We start from the raw sequence: 20,019 nt of genomic DNA, 5'->3' as shown, positions 1-20,019 counted from the left end.
TGGTACATTTTAGAAGCTCTGGTGTGTTCGTTTCGTTCACCTTTATGCTCCAGTTTTACAGTCTGAGTACAAACTATCTTTAAGGATCCATCTCTGGAGACAAAGTTGGACTCCGCTCAGCAAAGTGTTCATTAATCACCTGAGCACCCATTTAGAAGAAATAATGTCTGAATTTAGGATGAAATTTCAGTCAAATTCTTCTTGAACTCTCCCGGACACGTCGGCACAAAGGAGCTCAGTGAAGCCGAGGTTCACCCAGAGGTTCTGAGGGAAACATCTCTCATCACTTCAGCTCCAAACACCCATTCAGGTGAGCAAACACACTCTCACACACTCCTCCTTTCCTGCCTCTGAACCACCTAATTTCTCTTTTTCTTGTCTGTCTGTCGCCAGTGTTCATTTGTCTTCTTCTGGCTTGTACTGGAAGTTGGAGCGTGTTTGTCGACTCTTCCTTCAGGCCAAATGCCTCTAAAAGATGTACAGACCAGTGAGGTTTGTTCTACTTCTGCTGGATGTTCTGTGTGTAAACGGACACATATTTCTGTTCTAATATACAGTAAAACATCTGTGGACTACGGCTTCAGATAAACGGACTGGCCTCCTCACATAAACAGACTTTAGCTTTCATCTGAGGAAAACCCTCACAGACACATTTATACAATCCTCCTCTAATAACAGCCATGTCTGAACCTCACATTTATACAGAAGAGTCTCCATCTGATCTACAGCTAAATGTTTAGAGTGAGGAGGATCATCTACAGCCTCCTGTAAGGGATGAAGACCTACAGACACTATGAAGATTAAAACATGAGCCTGAAACCACACTGTGGAAGAAATCTACATTCTATGCCCTTTTTCTTTTAGACTTTACAGATACTTTCAGCTTTTTTGGAAATATAGAAAAATATTCACAAGATTACAAAATAAAATGTTAGTTTACATGAAAAAAAAAGCTGCAATGTGAAAACCACTAAGTTTTATTTTAAAAGGAAATAAGTGTGGAATTATGATAGGTAAAACAGTTTAACCTTTCTGCTTTTATGACGATTATGAGAACAATAATTATTGGTTCTATAGTTTTAAATTGATCAGTTATGATGTTTGAAGAACAAACGTCAGCGTATAATATTTTAAAAAAGATGGTTTCAGTTTATTTATTATTATATTTTGCAGATCATTTGCTTTTACACACATAAATTATCTTCATTAAACTTTAAAAAGCCAAACAAATGCCCATGGTGGATAAAACTGAAGCTTAAAAATGTGTTTTAAATATAAAAAATTAAATATCTGTACTTTTGTGTTATTTTCTGCTATTTTACTGTATTATGTAGGCTACAAGTTTTAAACTTTTTTATCCCCTAAGTACAATAAAAACACAAATTACACCCTGATATAAAGAAATGCCTAGAAAGTGTATTTCATCCAGATACAGAATCAGGAACCGTTCTAGAAATCAAACACTTTTTTAGATGACTTCAGTCTGGAATCTTCAGCTGTCTTCAGCTCTTTCTTTTCATCTTTACTGATCTCTTCTAAATAGTGCAGCGGTTGGAACGTCATTTCCTGAATCTGTTCCTACTAGCACTGATTAAAATGTTGAGACTGATTTATTTGATATAAGCAAACACCCAGTAAAGAAGGGGAGCTGTGCCGTGGCTGTGAGGTTACAGAGGAGACAAAAGAGAACAAAAGTAGTCCAGCTGTTCCTCCTTACCGCTCAGATTCTGATCCACACACTGCACCGCTGGGTTTCCATGTCGGATGTCTTGTCTGCGGAAGCGGCGTTTGCTGTTGGGAACGTATCTGGAGCAGGACGATCCGTCCCAGGCGCAGTACGGATCTCTGGCCAGGCAGCACTCAGCGCAGGCTTTACCGTACGTCTCACAGCGATGCAGCTTCACCTGAGCAACACCCGCTGGAGAGCCCACGTACAGGGCTTGCTGTTTGGAGCCATGGAGGAGGAAGTAAAGAGAACATGAGGCATGATGAAGATGAGTTTAAATGAGACCATTAAAGTTAGCACAGGAGGTCCTCGACGTACATCACAGTTCCGTTCCTACAGATCTATAAGTCGATTTTCACCAGAAGTCAGACCCTCGGTGAAAACATAAACAGAGCCGTCACATGCATCACCATATCCATCAGTTCTTCATAAAGTCATGATGCATGTATGAATTGTTTTACTAGAAGATAACAGAACATTGTAACGGACTGATGCTGAGGTTTCTGTGTTTATTGTTCAGTGTGTGTCTCTGATCATTTTGTGTCTTTATATGAAACAAAGCCGTCTGATAGCGCCGTGTGACGACGTGTTCATCCGCTTCGCTCGTCAACTAGTTCCATGTAACCAGCTCAACGTAACGATGAAACGCTGTAGATAAAGTCTGTCTCAGTCTAAGTGTGTGTAGCTGGAGGACGTGGTAAACCGAGGACCTTCTGTGATTACATCCAGGTCATCTCACCCTTTTCACAGATATGTCCAGTGATGTAATCGGAGTTGGAACCTGCAACAATGGAGATAACTGAAGTTACTGAGGGTGTTTTATGATCTGTGAACAGACTTACAATGAAAACTAGCCAACATATGAAGAAAGGCAAAGAGGATTAGGAATGTGACGAGGTTCTGAAACAGCTTTTCAAAGACTTTAGGACTCTACACCACGTTCTTATCTGTCAAAGAGAAAGTGAAAGAAATGTTATCTCTAATGATGATCGTCTGCTGAGCAAAAGAAGGAAACAGGAAGTCGAACACCTGATGGAATAAAACTCACCTTAAAGACCTGAAGCTCCTCCAGTGTGACCTCTTCTGTCTCCAGACTGTTTCCACTGTGCAGAGCGATGACCTTCAGAACGGTACCAACATCTGGAAGACAAGCAGACGTTTACTAAGAAGGAAACAAGAAGAAGAATCACACTTTGGCTTTTAAGCCCTGTGTGTTCTCTGCATGTAAAGGACGTTTTATCACTGATTTTACAAACACAACTGGGCCGTCGACCAGCAGACGTAGCTGGGATTGGGTTTTGGAAATGCAGGTATCTCAGTGTGGAAAGGAATGGATCCACATGTCCTCACCTGTGCCAATGAACATGACATCATAGTGCCCGTCCTCTGCCTCCACCCGGTCCACCACGATCTGTTTCAGCTTGTAAGGAATGTTGGCTTTGACGAGCACAGGTTGGCGCAGGGCGGGAAACACCGGCCGCCACATCAGCGGGTGGCTCCGAGCAAACTGCAGCACCGAATCAGGGAAGTCCTTGGTGCTGCCGAACTCTTTCCCCGGCTGGTTGGTGATTTTACTGGGACACTGTGGAGACAGAGGACACCATTAATATCTATGAGGAAAATCCTCTGCCTGGATGACTGATTGCACATTTAAAGTGAGGGAAATGGAAGAAAGTAGTAACAAAAGCAAACAGAAGGAAGAGTTTCTAGAAGAAATCTGGCCTCTATCCACAGTGACTCGACATTCCCACCAAACCCAGAAAGCACTGTGGCCTAATTATGGTGTTAAAAGCTGCTCAAAGAACTCTCATTAGCAGTTTTATTGGGCCTGAAAACTTTGGATGAAAGTTCACAACCACTGTTTTAATGCTAGGTGCCTGGAAACATCTTTATAGAAGCTCGAATGGTAAGAAAAAACTCACATTTGTGGCACAAAGAGAACCTGAGATGTGGTGGAACTGGCTGAGATGTTTTAACCTACAGAACTGAGCTGAACGGAGGCCAGATGAACTTTACGACCTGGAGGTTTCATGATTCAGAGCTGTGATTCTTCATCAAGCAGCCAAAGTGTTTGTCACACAAAACTAGTTTTTCACAAATCTGCAGTGCAACTGTTTCACACATTTAACACGACTGTGGGTCAGAAAACTGGCAAAGGATGGAAGCCAAAACCACAGCAGTCAAGACCTGTTTGATTCTTCCTCCAAAGCAGCTTCACCGTCTTCAGAAGAGAAACTAGATTTATGAATAAAGACCGAATGCAGCAATGAGGAATGAGCTCCAGGTCTGGTACTAATATGCAAACGGAACCAAAAACAACAAAAAAGGAGCTTCTGGGTCTGATTTCTGGAGCTTGACTTATGAACTCTGCAAGAAAGCAACATTAGATTAAATTCAAGGAGCAAAAATGGGCAGAACTGGGAGTTTTATGCTAAATTTCACACAAACCCAGAAACCTAAGAAGCTAACACTGTAAACTGTGAATTTCATGGAACTTGTGGTCGTTTTACTGAAGACGTTTAAATGAGGGAAACAATTTCAGTGAAGAAAAGTCAAAGACTGAAATGAAAGATGCCAAAAATCCTGAAGTAAGGACGAGAAACGGAAAGAAATTCACAGCTGAGAGAGATGCTCTAAGACATAAAGGATCCATCAGAGAACAGTTTGTGTCATCTGAAGATGTTCATAAGCTCCTACAGGATGTATTTCCATGTGTTAGTGGTGGAGAAATTTCACTCTTAGTCCATGGAAGTACGCTGTAGAGGGTGTTCTTATCAACACAGAGCATCAGTCTGTGAAGGTCAAACCAACCCAGAACACAATGTATAGGGATGTCAGAGGACAGGGAGGGTGAATAGTGGATAATGTTGTTGCTAATCGGTAACAGAAGGTAAGACAAGAAAGAACAAAAGGCGGCTGAATGAAGAGGTCTGACAGACAGGAATAAACAACAGATAAAACTATTGTGAATAACCATCAGAATGGAATGAAGGAGAGACAACAGAAGGTATCTGCAGCAGAAGGTGCTGTTTCCTTCATCATTACAGATCCTGTTACTTTTCTACCATTCTACAGTTTCATTTAGCAGACGCTTTTGTCCAAATGTACGACACAAGCAAGAATTCAGATATGAGGAAAAACCTGGTGGTGTTGCCATCAAGTTGCAGAAGAAGTGCCACCCCCCCACCCCTCGCCCCCCTCGCCCTTTTTTTTTTTAATACTTTGTCAGTGCTAAATAAGTGCTGGGTTTTGGACCACCTGACTTATTCTACCCTTAAGGTGGAGTCACATTAAGTGCCTAGGTGTTCTCTGAACAACTGAGTCTTCAATTGTCTCTTAAAAGTACAGAAACCGATCCACACAAACCTACTATGGTCTGGATTTAATTTCAGAGGGGATCTGAACTGAACTTAAACTACTGATGTATAATCACACATTCCTCTGAGTATGTTTAATAAATGGCAGCATGTATAATTTACTGCAGCTCACCTCTCCAACTCACTACCTTGAAACGTTTCCCAAAGCGTTAAATTCCTTTAAAGTCAGCGTGCGTTTCACAATAAGTTTGGCATGAAAGCCTTTAAAACTCACCAGCTCGTGTAAATGAACTGGTGGAGCAGATAAGAACTTGTTTTTTACTGCATGTGCTACTAATTGGCTTATCATAGTTGTCTAAGCGCCAGTGTTTGTCCTTGACGTGTCAGTCTGCTGCTCAGTAAATCATCCGTCTGTTACAGTGGAACCGTCTGTTCTCTGCTGCAGCAGGTCGGCTGGTTTCAGCCTCCAGAGAGTTAATGAGGTGGAGGTTTGGAAGAGACCTGTTAAATGTTAAACTCCATTATTCCATGCATGAGCTCAGTGTGTGTACATGTATGTATGGGATTAAAAAACAGATTGATGACGACGCTGAGGCTGAAACGATCACGTTTATGTGCAAAACCTCTAGAATCAACAAATATAGATTCTACATTCAGGAGGAAAACAGCAGGTTCTATTTTCTGCAGAAGGAAATCTCACTCAGTTTCTCCTAAATTCTCAGTCATTTTATGTCTCTTTGTGGTAGTTTTGTGTCTCTTTATGACCAGTTTGGAACTATTTGTAGCTGCTTTGTCTTTGCAGTACTTTCCTGTCTCTGTGTGTGTTTTCTACGTCTTTGCAGTCATTATTGTGTCTCTATGGTCACTTTGTGTCTCTTTCTGCTAGTTCTTGCAAATATCTTGTATTTCTGGGGTTGTTTTGTGTCTTTTCATTAATTTGTGTCTCTTTCTGGTCATTTTATCGATCCTTGTCATCATTATTGTGTCTCTTGTATGATTTTGTGTCTGTTTCTGGTCATTTTTGCATCTCTTTTTATTTGTTTTGTTTTTTGCAATAATTTCACGTCATTTTCAGTACTTCTGTCTGTCTGTATGGGGTTTGTGTGTGTGTTTTCTGTGTCTTTGCAGTCATATTGTGTCTCTTTCTGGTAGTTCTGCATTTCTCTGTGGTCACTTTGTATTTCTGGGGTTGTTTTGTGTCTCTTTCTGCTCATCTTATAAAGTTTTGTGATCATTTTGTGTCTCTTCTGTGTGATTTTGTGTCTCTTCTGTGTGATTTTGTGTCTCTCTACAACCATTTTGCATCGTTTTGTCGTCGTACTGTCTTATTGCACTAATTTCGTGTCTTTGTGATCATTTTGTGTCTCCTTGCCGTTATTTCACGTCTTGTTTTTTTCTTTGGAGTCACAAAATCATTCAGTTTTGTAGAAAGTAAATGATTTAAACTGTTCATGTGTTCATTTGTGAGGTTTAGATCTCATTTACAAAATGAAAATGTGACGTTCCATCAAGAATTCTAAGAAATATTAAAGTTGTTTTTCCAAAATCTGAGGGTTTGTTTTGTATTTTAATGTGTAATGACGTTTTGAAGGGAAGTCGGTTTAATTCACTAAAACTGTTTTTATTCTTCACAAACTGAACTTTTAAAGCAGATGTTGGCGTAAATGCATTGAAATGTCTGAAACTCAAACTGTTTGGTGTATTTAGAGTGTTTAAATATAAGATCTTAGACTTTTTAATGAAACTATTAACCCTTAAACCGCTGTGATGAAAATATAAATGTTATAATCATCTTTCCTGGATTCATTTTAACACAGAAAACTGCTAACAAACACGAATAATTAGCAGAAGACTCTTTATTCTGTAATAAAAGTCTTTCAAAACACAAAAAGTGTTGAAAATTCCCAAACAGACGAGTCTAACAAGCTTTAAACCTCAGCATCCAAACCTTTAATAAAAGTGTTAAATTATGGCTCTTTAAATAAAATCTGAGCTGTAGTCTGGAGGCAGGAAGATATGCTGAAGCTCTCATTTTAAAATGACAGCCTAATAAAGATTAATTCATGTAAAACATTCAACAGAAGTGATTTTTCTTGTCAAAAATTAGTCCTCCATCTCAGAGAAACAGATATAAACTCAGAGATAAAACATAAAAGATGAGGTTTCTGAACCCAAACTGAGGTTTTTACTGTTTAAATGGATGTGAGTGGATGCATCCAGATAAACCAGCTCAGCTCACGTCTGGGTTCCAGGTGGGATTAGAACCAAAGCTCTGCTAAATCTGAAACCAGAATCCATCATTGTGTCTGCTGACAGATTTAAATCGTGTTCAGAAACGTTTCAGCCTCCAGTAAATATGTGGGAGGATGAATCCACCAAACCTGCCTCACATTCACTCTAACTGGACTTTGATTTTCCAGAGATGATGAGGACTACTGCAGAAAAGATTAAGTCAGATTTCTGTAGAAGGTAAAAACTGAAATGGACTTCTGCAAAATACAGTTTTTAGCTTCTTTAAAAACTTCGTTTAAATAGTCTAAATGAGCACAGAAGTAGATGTGGAGCATTCAGATCAGTAAAAATACTAATAAATGAAGAAAGACGAGGAAAAAATATGACAAAGTTAAGATCCAAGATTCCTCATCAATGCACCAAACGACTGGAAATGTGCAGTAAAAGACTGACGGTTATAACTTATTATGACATATTACCTCTGTTGCTCTGTTCTAACCTTATCTGAGCTTATTTACATATTTTCTGTTCTTATATCTCATTCCTTTCTACATTTTAGGCGCTGTGTTTCTTCTATTACATCATTCTATGTTCCTTCAGGATGAATAAAGTTTTATCTTCTGCTGAACGGGACTTTAAGCTTCTGTTTGTTGCACAGGAGATAAATCTGACAGTTTAATCAGAGGTCAGAGGGAATATTTTAACTTTAAAACTGGTGGGAAAGAATGTGAGCCTCCTCAGCAGCCTCCTCTGGATTATCTCCTCCTTCTTCTTCCTCTGTTCTTTCTTTCTTTCTTTCTTTTTTGTGTTTGTTCAGTTTGAGGCCCAAACATTCCAGTCAGAGCGTCAGTGGAGCGAAACCTCGGCTCTGTTCTCACTTCATTCATGTTCCTGATGCCTCCACAGACTCTCGTTCTCTCTGAGCTGGAATTACACGCTGGTTGTAATCGTGCACGTATGATGCTGAAACACGCGTGTTTGTGTGTTTAACCGGGCTGAGTTCAGTGATGTGGTTGAGAGAAGATGACGGAGAGTCGGGATGTAAACCAGGAGAAGGTCTGAGCCGCTTACAGTCTCACATCTGCACCAGAGCTTTGCTTTTACACCTCATCTTTAATGCTTCTAGAGCTTTGGGGATTTTTAAAGTTTTCATTCGTTCATTCATTCACCCTTTTTTTGATCATGGATTTAAATTCACCAACAGATAAAGCTGCACCAGAGGCTTACTTTCTACAGCTCGTCTTTAATGCTTCCAGAGCTTTTCTTTTCATATGCTGTCCTGCTTTGTTTCCGTACAGCTCGTAGGTTCCTCTGTGCTGGAGATCATCACATCATTCAACAAAAGCCGTCTTACAGCGCAGCGTGATTCATCCGCTCCGCTCTTCAGCTAGTTCCATGTAACTGATGGAACGATGAAACGCCGTAGGTCGAGGACGCCGTAAACCGAGGACCTGCTGCTTGGTAAACAGTGACTCACCACGCCTGGCCTCGGATAAGGGACTCGGCCTTCATAAGCCCCCCACTGGTAGTCTGGACCCTCCTTATGAGCAAACGGTCCGTTGAAGGCCTCTCTGATGTCGGCCATGCGGTAAACACACACAGCAAAGCCCTGGAACACGTTACTGAGGAGGACAGAAGGGAAACATACATGTCACATCCTGATGAATGAACTGTCCATGAAGATCAGCTTTAATCCGTTCAGTTAAACCGCCGGATGTCCACAGGAAAAAAAGACGTCACTGGTTTATGTGTGATGGTTGATAAGCCTCTAAAAACATCAAAAACATGCAGTTAATTAAATATAAGAAGCATAAAAGCAGCTCTGTGAGTCAGAATGAAATATTTCAGGGAAATGTTTTAGATCAGGGGTGTCCAACATGAGGCCCGTGGTCCAAAAGTGGTCCTCCAGAGGGTCCAATCCGGCCCTCAGAGTGTAAAAATTACAGAGAAGACATTAACTGCAGATTGTAAATTAGTAAAACTATAAATTTAAAATCATTTCTAGACCATGACAAGCTGTTTGGATCAGAAAGTAAAATATTAGATTGTTATTTTGTCGTTTTGTGTCTCATTTTTGTCATATTTTGTCATATTTTTGTTGTTTTTGTCAGATTTTTATCGTTTTGTTTCTGCTTTTCACATTTTGTGCTTCCTTTGTGTCTCGCTTGTGTTGTTTGTCTACTTTTTGTTGCTTTGTTTGTAGTTTTGTCATTAAATATGAAGAAAAAAATTGTGTGAATCATGTATTTAGAGACGTTAAACCTTGAACTAAGGCCAAAGATAACAGGAGGGTTAACCTCTATAATAAAATTTAGACTAAATCCTCAGCATTGAAGGCCTGTTGTGTAATTAAAACAGCAGGAGGTGTAATAATTAACGGTTATGAAGCAGTTTTAAGGCACTAAGCTTCACCTGATGGTGCTGAAGACGGCGTAGACGTCTGGGTTCCTCTCATCTTTGGTCCTCAGCAGGAACACGTCCTCTGTTGGACACAGAAACGATGCTGGTTAGCGTCTTTGCTAAATGGTGTTTTAATGTGTGTGTGGTTCAGTGTCTCACCCAGCTGGTTGAAGTGTGTGTCGATACCGTGAGGTCCGGGAACAGAACACACCAGCCTGGCTTTGATGAAGGTGCTCCACTTGTTCACCAGAACTCTCTGGCCTCCAACGTCATTCTGAGAGAAAATATAGAAAGAAAACCCGTAAAACGTCCATAAAACACAGCTGCATGCTTATCTCCAAACGCAAATCATTCACAGTCTTGGCTCTGAGCTGCATCTGGACTGATTCCATGATTTAACAGGTTTCAGTCCATATCAGGTCAAACACAGCAGACTGGAGGCTTTATTTTATCCACGGTTTCCCAGTTTTAGGACAATAAAGAGACTGGGATCCTTAACATACAAGCAAAGTGTGTTTGTGGAGCCAAACAGTGGAATTAATTTGTTAATTTATCAGCTGAAGTCACAGAAAACCAGCTCAAAGTAAATGCAGTGTGAGAACAAGTGAGGTATTAGTGTCTGTAGATGAACAAGATATTTAATAAACAGATCAGAATTAGGATCATCAGAATCAGAAATATTTCACTGATTGTTTATGGAACAGTTCAACGTCTGAGAAATATGAACAGGACAAACATATATTTATAGAAACAGAAGTAGAAAAGTAAGTTCTAAAACTACAAACAAAAGTAGAACACGTATAAACATAAAATGGAAAACGTGCATAGTTTTAGAAAAGAAAAACGGAAGTGTTGAGTGTAATAAAGAGTAAAGGAGTTCTATTTGTGTAAATATAAATATAGGGACTTTCTATGTTTAAACTAACTTTACTAACTGTTCTAAAGTTCCTACACTGGTGGTAAAATATGAAGATAAACCTTTAAGTTAATCCTGGCTGTGTGTGTGAGAATCCTGTTGTTTTTATAAAATGTGTAAAAACTGCAGCATTTATGAGCTGAAGTCTGTAAAAAATCAATGATTTATGTGGTTGTCAACTTTCCAGCAGTCCTTGAACAGTCACTTCATCACTGTTTGTGTTAGTTTATATATTTAACCAAAAAGAAACCGGATTCTTTAAAAATCAAACAAACCTTCACTCCTTAACCTAGAAACCATCAGTAACTCAGCTGCAACGGACGACTTAGAGACAAGAACTCAGAACTGTTTTGTGCTGAACTGCAGGCTGTGTTCTACACAAACCCAACAGGAGACAACAACGGAAGCAAAAAAAAAAGAAAGTAAATAATGAAACATCTGCAGAGTCACCATTTTCCAGGGTTGGAACACCTGGAAGCAGCTGGAATAACGCCGTACATGCTGACTCCAGGTTTCTTTGTAAGAAAGTCCGCTTTCAGATGTTGTCTTTTTCTGATCTGTGGTGTTAAAACTCTGTCCTTCTGCAGAGAAGATGTTTCTAAATCCTCTCTACTTCCAGTCGTGCTTGTCTCCATGGAGCTGCAGGTCCTTCTATGACTTTATTAGACTATAAACAGGGAAACTGCAGACAGTCCCTGGTGTTTTGCAGAATAAGTGGTGTGTTTGGATGTAATGAGGATCAGTGGTGATAATTGACTTGTTGGCAGACGGCTCCATGAGAGAAGTGATGACAAGTATTCAGACCAGCCTGAGGGAGAAAAGCAGGAGGAAATGCTGTAATACTGGTTAAAGGAGAGACAGAGGAGCAGCAGAGATACGAAGGATGACGCAAACTCAAGACTTTCTATGGGAAGCTTGAGAAACGTTTGTGGCTCCGTCTCCAAGGAAACCCATGTGTTTATGTGCACTCTGTTACAGATATTTAATCCAAAAAGGAACGGCAGAGCTATGTGACGAGAACGTCTTCAAGAACGTAGAAGAGAAGTCTTGTAGGTTTTTGAAGAAACGTCTTGAAGAACCAGTTGAACAATCCTGTTGTTTCTCTGAACAACCTCCAGTTTTCTTTCCTCTAAATTTCACATTTTTACTCCTCCAAGGAACGCGATGGACTTATGTGATCAGCATCCATCCATCCGTCTGTCTGTCTGTCTGTCTGTCTGTCTGTCTGTCTGTCTGTCTGTCTGTCTGTCTGTCTGTCTGTCTGTCTGTCTGTCTGTCTGTCTGCATCATTCCTCTAAAACAGACCAACAAATTTGGATGAAATTTCCAGTGAAACTCAGAACTGACTCAAGGACCAAATGATCAGATTCTGGCAGTGATGCAGCTCATAGTCTGGATCCATGGATTAGTTACAGATTTCTGTATCGTTGCCAGATAGCGGCACGGATTGATTAAACTGTGGGGGTGTTTCTGAGTTGCCTGCTACATGTTTAGGTCATGTGATTCGGTATCTGTACATAACTCAGAGCAGCTCATTGAGTTTGTGGGTTCATCTATATTAAATGGTTTCGTGATTTCTGCCACAAATGTTTGCAAGATTTCTTCATTTGTAAATGACAGGACTGTGCAGCCCTGGAGGAGGACTGCCTCTCTGAGAGCTTTTCTTGTTGTTTTTGTGAGAGCACACACAGTTTTATAGAGCAAATCAATGCGTGAAACATTATTAGAGAGCATGCAGAGCTCATGGAGATCACGGCTGGGAAATGTGACAGCTGTGGGCATTTTGGAAGAAGAAAATGAAAAAAAAAAAATTTTATAATTCTGAATGCTGTGATGCCTTCACAAGCCCTGGGGGGAAATAAATATCCGATCGCCCCCAAAGACCCTTTGTCTTCCCACAAATCTGTCATAATAAGAGAATGAACCCATAAAATCTGCTCCTCTGGATAATAAATCCTGCATAGGTTTGTCTGTGGCCATGAAGGAAAGCTTCCAGACTCTGTTGGCTCTTTCTGCTTGACATTGATTTAAAACGTGAGATTCATAACAGATCTTCAGGAAGCCTCAGAGGACCCCAGATTCCTGTGCAACCGTTTTTTCACATGAAACACCTCCACAGATGGATCAGTCCTGCTCTCAGATGATTGTTTGGCCTCAGAGAGCTCCAGCATGTGGATCACCTGAACGGCTGGCTTCAGTCACAACAGAAAACCCTTCAATCTTTATATGTCTATCGTGCATATAACTCAGGTCTTTGGGGTAAGTACGACACTGTTTCTTGTTATTGAGCTTTTAAAATCTAATCTGTCACTGTTTAGTGCTTTATTCTTCCAGATCTCAGTGGGGAAAGTCTCAGAAGATGATCTGGACGGCTGGAGAGCAGCTACAGAGAGTCTTCTGTTTTCATAAAACGTCAGCGTTTACGAGGCCAAAAACTGAAAGTTGTGAAGTTTCTCACCGCACACACTCGTCCCACTCGGGTGTGAATGGCTCCCTCCCGGTCTCCCGCCTCGGTGGCCTTCTCTGTGAAGAAGAAGTAGACTTTATCGTTGTCTCGGTCATCGTTGTCTGGGATGAGGTGGGCGGCGATGAACTTGGGATCTGCAGGAGGAAAAGGAAGGAGGGACGATTGACTGATTGACTAAAAGTTCATCAGTTCTAGATAACTGCTAGAGCAGACCTCAGGTGTTCAGGAAGTTTGTCTCACAGGTGAGGAGATAAGAAGACTTTTAAACCCAGCAGAAAGTTTCCAGGTTCAGTGAATTAACTCTCCTTACTTATGAATTTAGCTCTCTAAGAACTAATGACGGAGTTGAGATCTTGTTGTTTCTGTGTTTGGATCTGCAGCGAATCGTTACCATGAAGGAGCTTCTGGTCCGTCTCCGTCCTCATGGTGGAACGTCCCCCCATACTCCTGAAGATCACCGAGTCTCTGCCCAGGAAGTCTGCCGTCAGTCCGGTGTACAGCTCACCACCTGGAGAATAAAAACACCATTCAATACTGGGAGGTAGGAAGGAAAAGAACGGGAAGGAACAGAAGCAAAAAATGAAAAGAGATTTGGGAAAATAAAGAAAGTTTGGCTCAGAGGAGCATCATGATCCTGGGGTTTGGGCAAATAAGGGAAAGGGAGGAGCAGAAAAGAGGAAATTGGACAAATCCAATAGAGAACTCAGTGGGAGAGCGATGTGAAACTGAACTCTGCTCAGCACCTCCTCCACCGAGACCTTCAGCTTAACAACTCAGAAAAGTCCTGAGAGTGGAAATAAGATCCTGGAAGTTTCCTTCACTGGATGTTTGTTTAAAAAGCCTTTTAGATATCGGGGTTATCTCTCATTAGACGAGACAAACGCTGACCTGGAAACAGCTGGAGTGGAAAGAATCACAGCTGATGAGGAATTATTAGAGCTCGTTTTTATAATAAGCCGATTTACTTTCTAAATCTCATCTGTTTTTCATTTTTACCAGCTATTATAGAAACCCAGTCTGTCCACAGACGCTCTGCTGTGGCTGAAAATTAATTCCTTATTTGATTTGTCTGCTGTAACGGAATCAGAAACACACACATCCAGAGTCACCTCATGTGGCATCCCATAATATCACCAGCAAATATAAACAGACAGACATCAGGAATACGTGTGGACAGGAGGAATAAAAAGAGAAGCTTTACTGAGCTGATAACTGACGAACCTTCATCCAGTTTTATGGTTTCATTATTTTTATTCTCTTTAGGTTTCTGATCTGAACACACGTCGCTGAAAACTTTTATTTGCTCATCACTTTAAAATGAATGTAAATTAGATTAAATGTGTGCAAAGATCAGTGAGAATCTTTGGTTTTTGGTTTTTCTGATGTTCTGAGGTTCCTCATCACGACCTCATCGACCTGAAGAAGCCAAAATATCTGCTGGACCACTTTTTAAATCTCATCACAATACGACTTCAGAAAGATTAAACATCTAAAATTTCAGAGAAGACATTAACTGCAGATTGTAAATTAGTAAAACTATAAATTTAAAATCATTTCTAGACCATGACAAGCTGTTTGGATCAGAAAGTAAAATACTGGACTGTTCTTTGTTCTTTTGTTTTGTGACTCGTTTTTGGAATATTTAGTTTGTTTTTGTTGTTTTTTGTCTTTTTTGTCTGACTTCTGTTGTGTTTCCTTTTTGTCTCGTTTGTGTTTTTTGTCTTCAGTTATTTTGTGTTTCACTTTATTCATTGTTTTGAGGGTTTTTTGTCTCTCTTGTGTTGTTTCTTTTTTTCTCATTTGTGTCCATTTTTTGTCATTTTGTAACATTTTTATACATTTTTTTTCTCTTTTGTTTTGTGTCGTTTGTCTCAGTTTTTGTCCTTTTATTCTTCACTTTTGCCATTTTGTGTCACATTTTTGCAATATTTTGTCTTGTTTTTGTTGTTGTTTTTGTCCTTTCTTTGTCTGACTTTTGTCATTTTGTTCATAAAGTAAATCCTCTGTGGTTCAGCTCCAGAAGACTAAATGTTGAGTTCCTTTGTAGACACTCTGATGTGGAAATGATGAAGTGAGGCTGAATATTACTGTCCTGTGTGCTCTGCTCCAGATCTGCCACTCTGTTTTAGAATTCACAGATTCCTGTATTGTTCTGGGTATCGCTGCTAACGTCCAAACTACTAAACATTTGGCTCCACTTTAACGTTTTCCTGCCAAACACAATACATCCTGGGATCATTTCTGATCCTGAAAGCAGCCAGCTGCAGAGAAAAAGAGGTTTAAACACACGTGCACGCCCATACGTGCACGCTCATACGTGCACGCTCATACGTGCACGCTCATACGTGCACACGCAGACCTCCACCCTCAGCGGCTCCCAGACTGTCTGTCAGCCGTAAATCACCGTCTGCAGCAAACAGCCGACGACATTCAGGGAGAAACACCCAGAAGTGTTGAAGGTGCTCAGCACAGGTCCTCGGTGGAATTTATGAGTCAGACGGAGCCAAAGAAAGTTCCTCTGAGTCGCTGTTGGTGGATTATTATCATGTGAGGATACAGCAGAACACAGCAGAGAGGTGAGGGGAGGCATTTCTGACTGATAAAAGAGAACTATGTAAAAGGAGACACTTCTGAGTCGTGAAATCTGTGTTCAATCAATTCATAATTTCTCTAATTAATCACACAGAAGCCATTTTTGAAAAAAGACACCAGAACATGTTCAATAAGCGCCCACACACAGCCCATACAAAATATTCACTGAAGTTTTGTTGCTTTTCAACACTGAATGACGGCCAATTAAACCTGGCATTTTGGACAAAGATTTACAAAAAAAGACTCTTTCATGCCAAAGTGAAAGCAGATTTCTACAAGGTAATGCCAATTAAATAAATCACATAAAACAAAAAAGTGTATTTAGTAGCTGCACTTTGTAGATGTAGTTTTGTAGAAACCAGTTTTCACTTCAGCATTAAAGTCTTTTCAAAGCTAACTGCTAATGCTAATAGGACCCAGCCTTTCTGGGTCTTTTAATCTTTCTGTTTGAATTTTTGTCTCTTTTTGTCCATTTTTCTCTCAGTTTTCCATCTTTGAGATTTATCAACATTCTTATATTTGCCAAACCATCGTGGGGAAACAGAAATCTGGCCAAATTAGCTCCATAAACCGTTTAAACACCAGTTTAGAGTCGGAGGCCTGGACGTACCGCTGAAGGTGCTGGCGAAGGGGAAGCTGGGATCATGAGGAACTTTTCCTCGTCCGTTCTCCACGTTCAGAGGGTCCATGGTGAAGACATGCTGGGGAGGAAATCAGATGTCATTAAAGCCAGCAGGTGGTTTTTCTAAGACATAATCATCAACTTAGTGCTCATCTCTTCTCCAGAAGCAGTAGAAGCCCTCGACCTGTGTCCAGAAAAGTCCCTCAACCTTCTGCTTCTGCTTCACAAACACCTGCTCTACAGACCAGCCCAGATGTTTTATTGGGGTTAATTTCACAAACCCAGAGCTCATTCTGGGTCCACCCTGATAAATAGTTTTAGTTTCACCCGGTGTTTCCCATTAATTTGTCCTTTCATCGAACTCTGCGTCCGTCTGAGACCGGTGGAGTTGGTCTGCTGTTAGAGGAAATGCAGGATCAGTGGAGCTGCCAGAGTCCGGCTGTTTCCCACCGAGATCCCAGAACAAATCAGCTCCCTTTAAGGCTGAGCAGCGAGGAGGGGAATAAAGAAACGCAGAGTTCACAACACTCTTATCAAATAAAAACTGCTCTGGAAATCTTATCGACAATAAAAGATGCTGACAGTTGCAGATTTCTGGACTCCTGAGGCGATAAAATCAATCGGCACGCTGCAGCTGCTGATAAAATATCAAATATAAAGAGATATTCCATGACGATTGCATGGGAACTTTTCTCTTTCTCTGTGGCTGAGTGATAAACAGAACCAACACTGGGTTCATGGCATGTTTGTGGTTTAATTTCAGTGTGTCAGGTGAAAAAATAAGAATCTACAGTCGCTAACATTGACCTCTATAAACAGGCTTTACTCATTTAGCTTTAAAATAAATGAAAATATCAATAAAATTACAAAACAGACGATGCTGTATTACATTAGACATGAAAACTCACAATAAAAAAACGAATTTCTTAAAGAAAAATGACATTTTTTGACATCAAAAGACCAAAATAAAAATGGAATTTAATGCAATATTGACTCAAAATCAGCAGCCATAAAGAGAAACTGCATTTTAAGACAAGAAATAAAACTTCCTCTCTTAAAATTAACTATTGAAGATAAATATAATCTACAACCCTAATAAATATTCCTGAAACTGCAGATTCATCTTCAACAAAATCACTTGTTTGCCAAAACGTCTTTAAACTGGGGATGTCCGATATTGGTTTTTTGCTCTCAATCACCGATACTGATATCAACCGATACCGATATCTGTGAGCTGTTGAACTAATTTTAGGTAACATCTCATATCTCCGGTGGTGGAATTAACACATCATCATCATTTTATTGTGATGCCTCATTGGATGCTTTCTCAGATGAATCAAGGTTTTCAGATGGAAAATTAAAAAAACTACTTCAGCTGAAGTTGTGGGAAAAATTATATATTTATGGATTTTTTTAATTGTCTCAAACAAAAGTTCACACTCTCCCTCCTCTATGAGTCAGTAAATGTCAGCGAAATCCAGACATTATTTTATCAGTTTCGTGACAGGCAAAAAAAAATGAGAACGATATTGGCCGATATTACATTTTTATGCCTCTATCAGTCCGATAATATTGGTGGGTTGATATTATTGGACATTCCCACTTCAAACCTAAAAAACTCTGTCATTCTACAAAGCTGAGCCACAATGAGGGACGTTTCTTCAGATTTTGTCATTTCATTTGCTTTTTAAAATGCAGTGTTGCATTTTCTTTCTTGTGACGCTTCAGATTAATTTTCCATGTACGGAAAAACGCAGTTAGTGAGACTCCTAATGAAGGCTGTTTGGAGGCGTTCTTCATTAAACTGGTTTAAACTGGTTAATTATGGTGCTTTGTTATTCTAAACTAAAAATAATAACCGTCACCATCTCCATCTAAAACACTCAAAAAGTTGATCCCATTTCACGTTAAACTGGAGTCAAACTGGAGTCTTTTCTTTCCGACTGTAAAAAGAAGGAAGTAATGAAAGCAGCAGACTCCTGACTGGTCTTTCCACAGCCAGTTTCTTGACGAACTTTGTCCACATCCTTGGATCATGTGATCTGTCAGGTCCATGTGGACAGAAGGCCTTTTGTTTTCAGTCCTTCTCCAGACTGTCACTGAGTCCAGTTAACTCCCCGATTCAGAAGGAATAAAAGGTGACAAGACCTCCAGTGGTTCTGGATTGGATGCGTGTTACCGATTTAAACGTCCTCACGGTGAACTCTCTGTTCCTCTGATGGACAATGGAGCATTGTTAGGAGGAGGGCGAGTCTTTGACTGAACGCTGACCACAGGGGAGATGATGACATGGAAGTGAGCCGGATAAAAATAACAAACACGAACACGCTGGCTTCTACAGCAACACTCCTGCATTTAGACGAGCTGATTAAAGCTGGAATATTCAACAGAGCCCAGGAAATAAGCAGAGACAACTGACTTTTTAAAAAATGTGATCCACATGTAGCTTCTGGAAGGATTTCTACAGGTGTTAGAACGGACATCTAACCGGGCCAGCATATAACTGTGGGCCTTTTTGTATCATAGATGACATTTTAGACTGAAAACAGCCACAAAAGGTGCAAAATGACCACAGAAAAACACAAAATAAGTCAGTGAGACAGATTATTATCATATAAAGACAAAAATAACTACAAAAAGTTGCAAAATGATCACAGACACACTTAAAATTACCACAAACAGACTGAAAACTGCCACAAAGGGGCACAAAATGACCACAAAAATGCACAAAATGATCACAAAAGACTTAAAAAGCCAACAAAGCAGTCTGAAAATGACCAAAAAATGTTCAAAATGAGCACAAAGACACACAAAACAACCACAAAAAGACACAACATGACCACAAAAATGCACAAAATGGCAAAAAAAATGACAAAAATGACCACAGAAAAACACAAAATGGCTCAGTGAGACAGATAATTATCATATAAAGACACAAAACAATGAGAGACACACAAAATAAGTACAAAAAGTTGCAAAATGACTACAGAGACTCACAAAATGACCACAGACTGAAAACGACTACAGAAATGCACAACATGACACAACTCCTTTTGCACTCCTAATTAGACGCTGAACTGCCCTTCGTTGTCTTGTCCTCGGTGCAATAACAATGAAGTTTAATCTGATCTAAATATTTTAAATACTTAAGAAAGAAACAGAACTCTTCTTTCTTCCAGTGCTTCATCAATGTGATTTATCAGGATTTTATGTAAACTTTTCACCATTAATTCACTGATAAATGAATTTTTTTGCAGTTTCTGTTCAATAAAAATCAAACATCTTCATCATAATGTCTCAGATCTGATGGATATTTTTAGTAAATGTGTTTTTATTCGCTGTGTTTCCTGGTAAATGTGTCTTTTCTCATCTATTACATCACTTCCAGCCTCTCTCTGTCTCCTGTTTCTGCTCTCCATGTCGTCTCTCTCAGCTTCCTCGTTCCTCCTCTTTCTGTCAGCACCTCTTTGGTTGCAGAGCTTAACATCATGAAGCCCTGTGGAGGCTTTCTGTGGAGGCTTTCTGTGGATTTTCTTCTGTGGAGGTTTTCTGAGGAGGTTCCAGAGTGTCTGCGTTATCTCAGGGTGATCAGGAGGAACTGTGCAGCTGATTATTCTGTCAGAGTCACTGCAGCCAAACTCTGCCAGAACAAATACACAGCAGAGCAGCGAAACACCGAGAAACAGAAACAGAAACACCAAGAAACAGAAACACCAAGAAACAGAAACACCAAGAAACAGAAACACC

At 40.1% G+C, this 20,019-nt stretch overlaps 1 protein-coding gene across 1 annotated transcript in view; it reads right to left on the bottom strand.

Annotated features, from left to right (window-relative positions):
• The window catches only part of sema3bl (sema domain, immunoglobulin domain (Ig), short basic domain, secreted, (semaphorin) 3bl), a 79,706-nt gene that overhangs the window by 8,160 nt on the left and 51,527 nt on the right, over positions 1-20,019 (bottom strand). The window contains exons 5-14 of the mRNA XM_022209015.2: positions 16,261-16,351; positions 13,450-13,566; positions 13,050-13,192; positions 9,835-9,949; positions 9,688-9,757; positions 8,753-8,897; positions 3,077-3,308; positions 2,775-2,866; positions 2,466-2,507; positions 1,718-1,943 (exon numbers count right to left, since the gene is read on the bottom strand). Of these exons, the coding sequence (XP_022064707.1) occupies positions 1,718-1,943; positions 2,466-2,507; positions 2,775-2,866; positions 3,077-3,308; positions 8,753-8,897; positions 9,688-9,757; positions 9,835-9,949; positions 13,050-13,192; positions 13,450-13,566; positions 16,261-16,351 (1,273 nt within the window). The remainder of the gene's footprint in view (positions 1-1,717; positions 1,944-2,465; positions 2,508-2,774; positions 2,867-3,076; positions 3,309-8,752; positions 8,898-9,687; positions 9,758-9,834; positions 9,950-13,049; positions 13,193-13,449; positions 13,567-16,260; positions 16,352-20,019) is intronic.

Source organism: Acanthochromis polyacanthus, chromosome 6, assembly GCF_021347895.1.
Source record: "Acanthochromis polyacanthus isolate Apoly-LR-REF ecotype Palm Island chromosome 6, KAUST_Apoly_ChrSc, whole genome shotgun sequence".
Classification (NCBI taxonomy): domain Eukaryota; kingdom Metazoa; phylum Chordata; class Actinopteri; family Pomacentridae; genus Acanthochromis; species Acanthochromis polyacanthus.
This window is presented reverse-complemented; position numbering and strand designations above follow the sequence as displayed.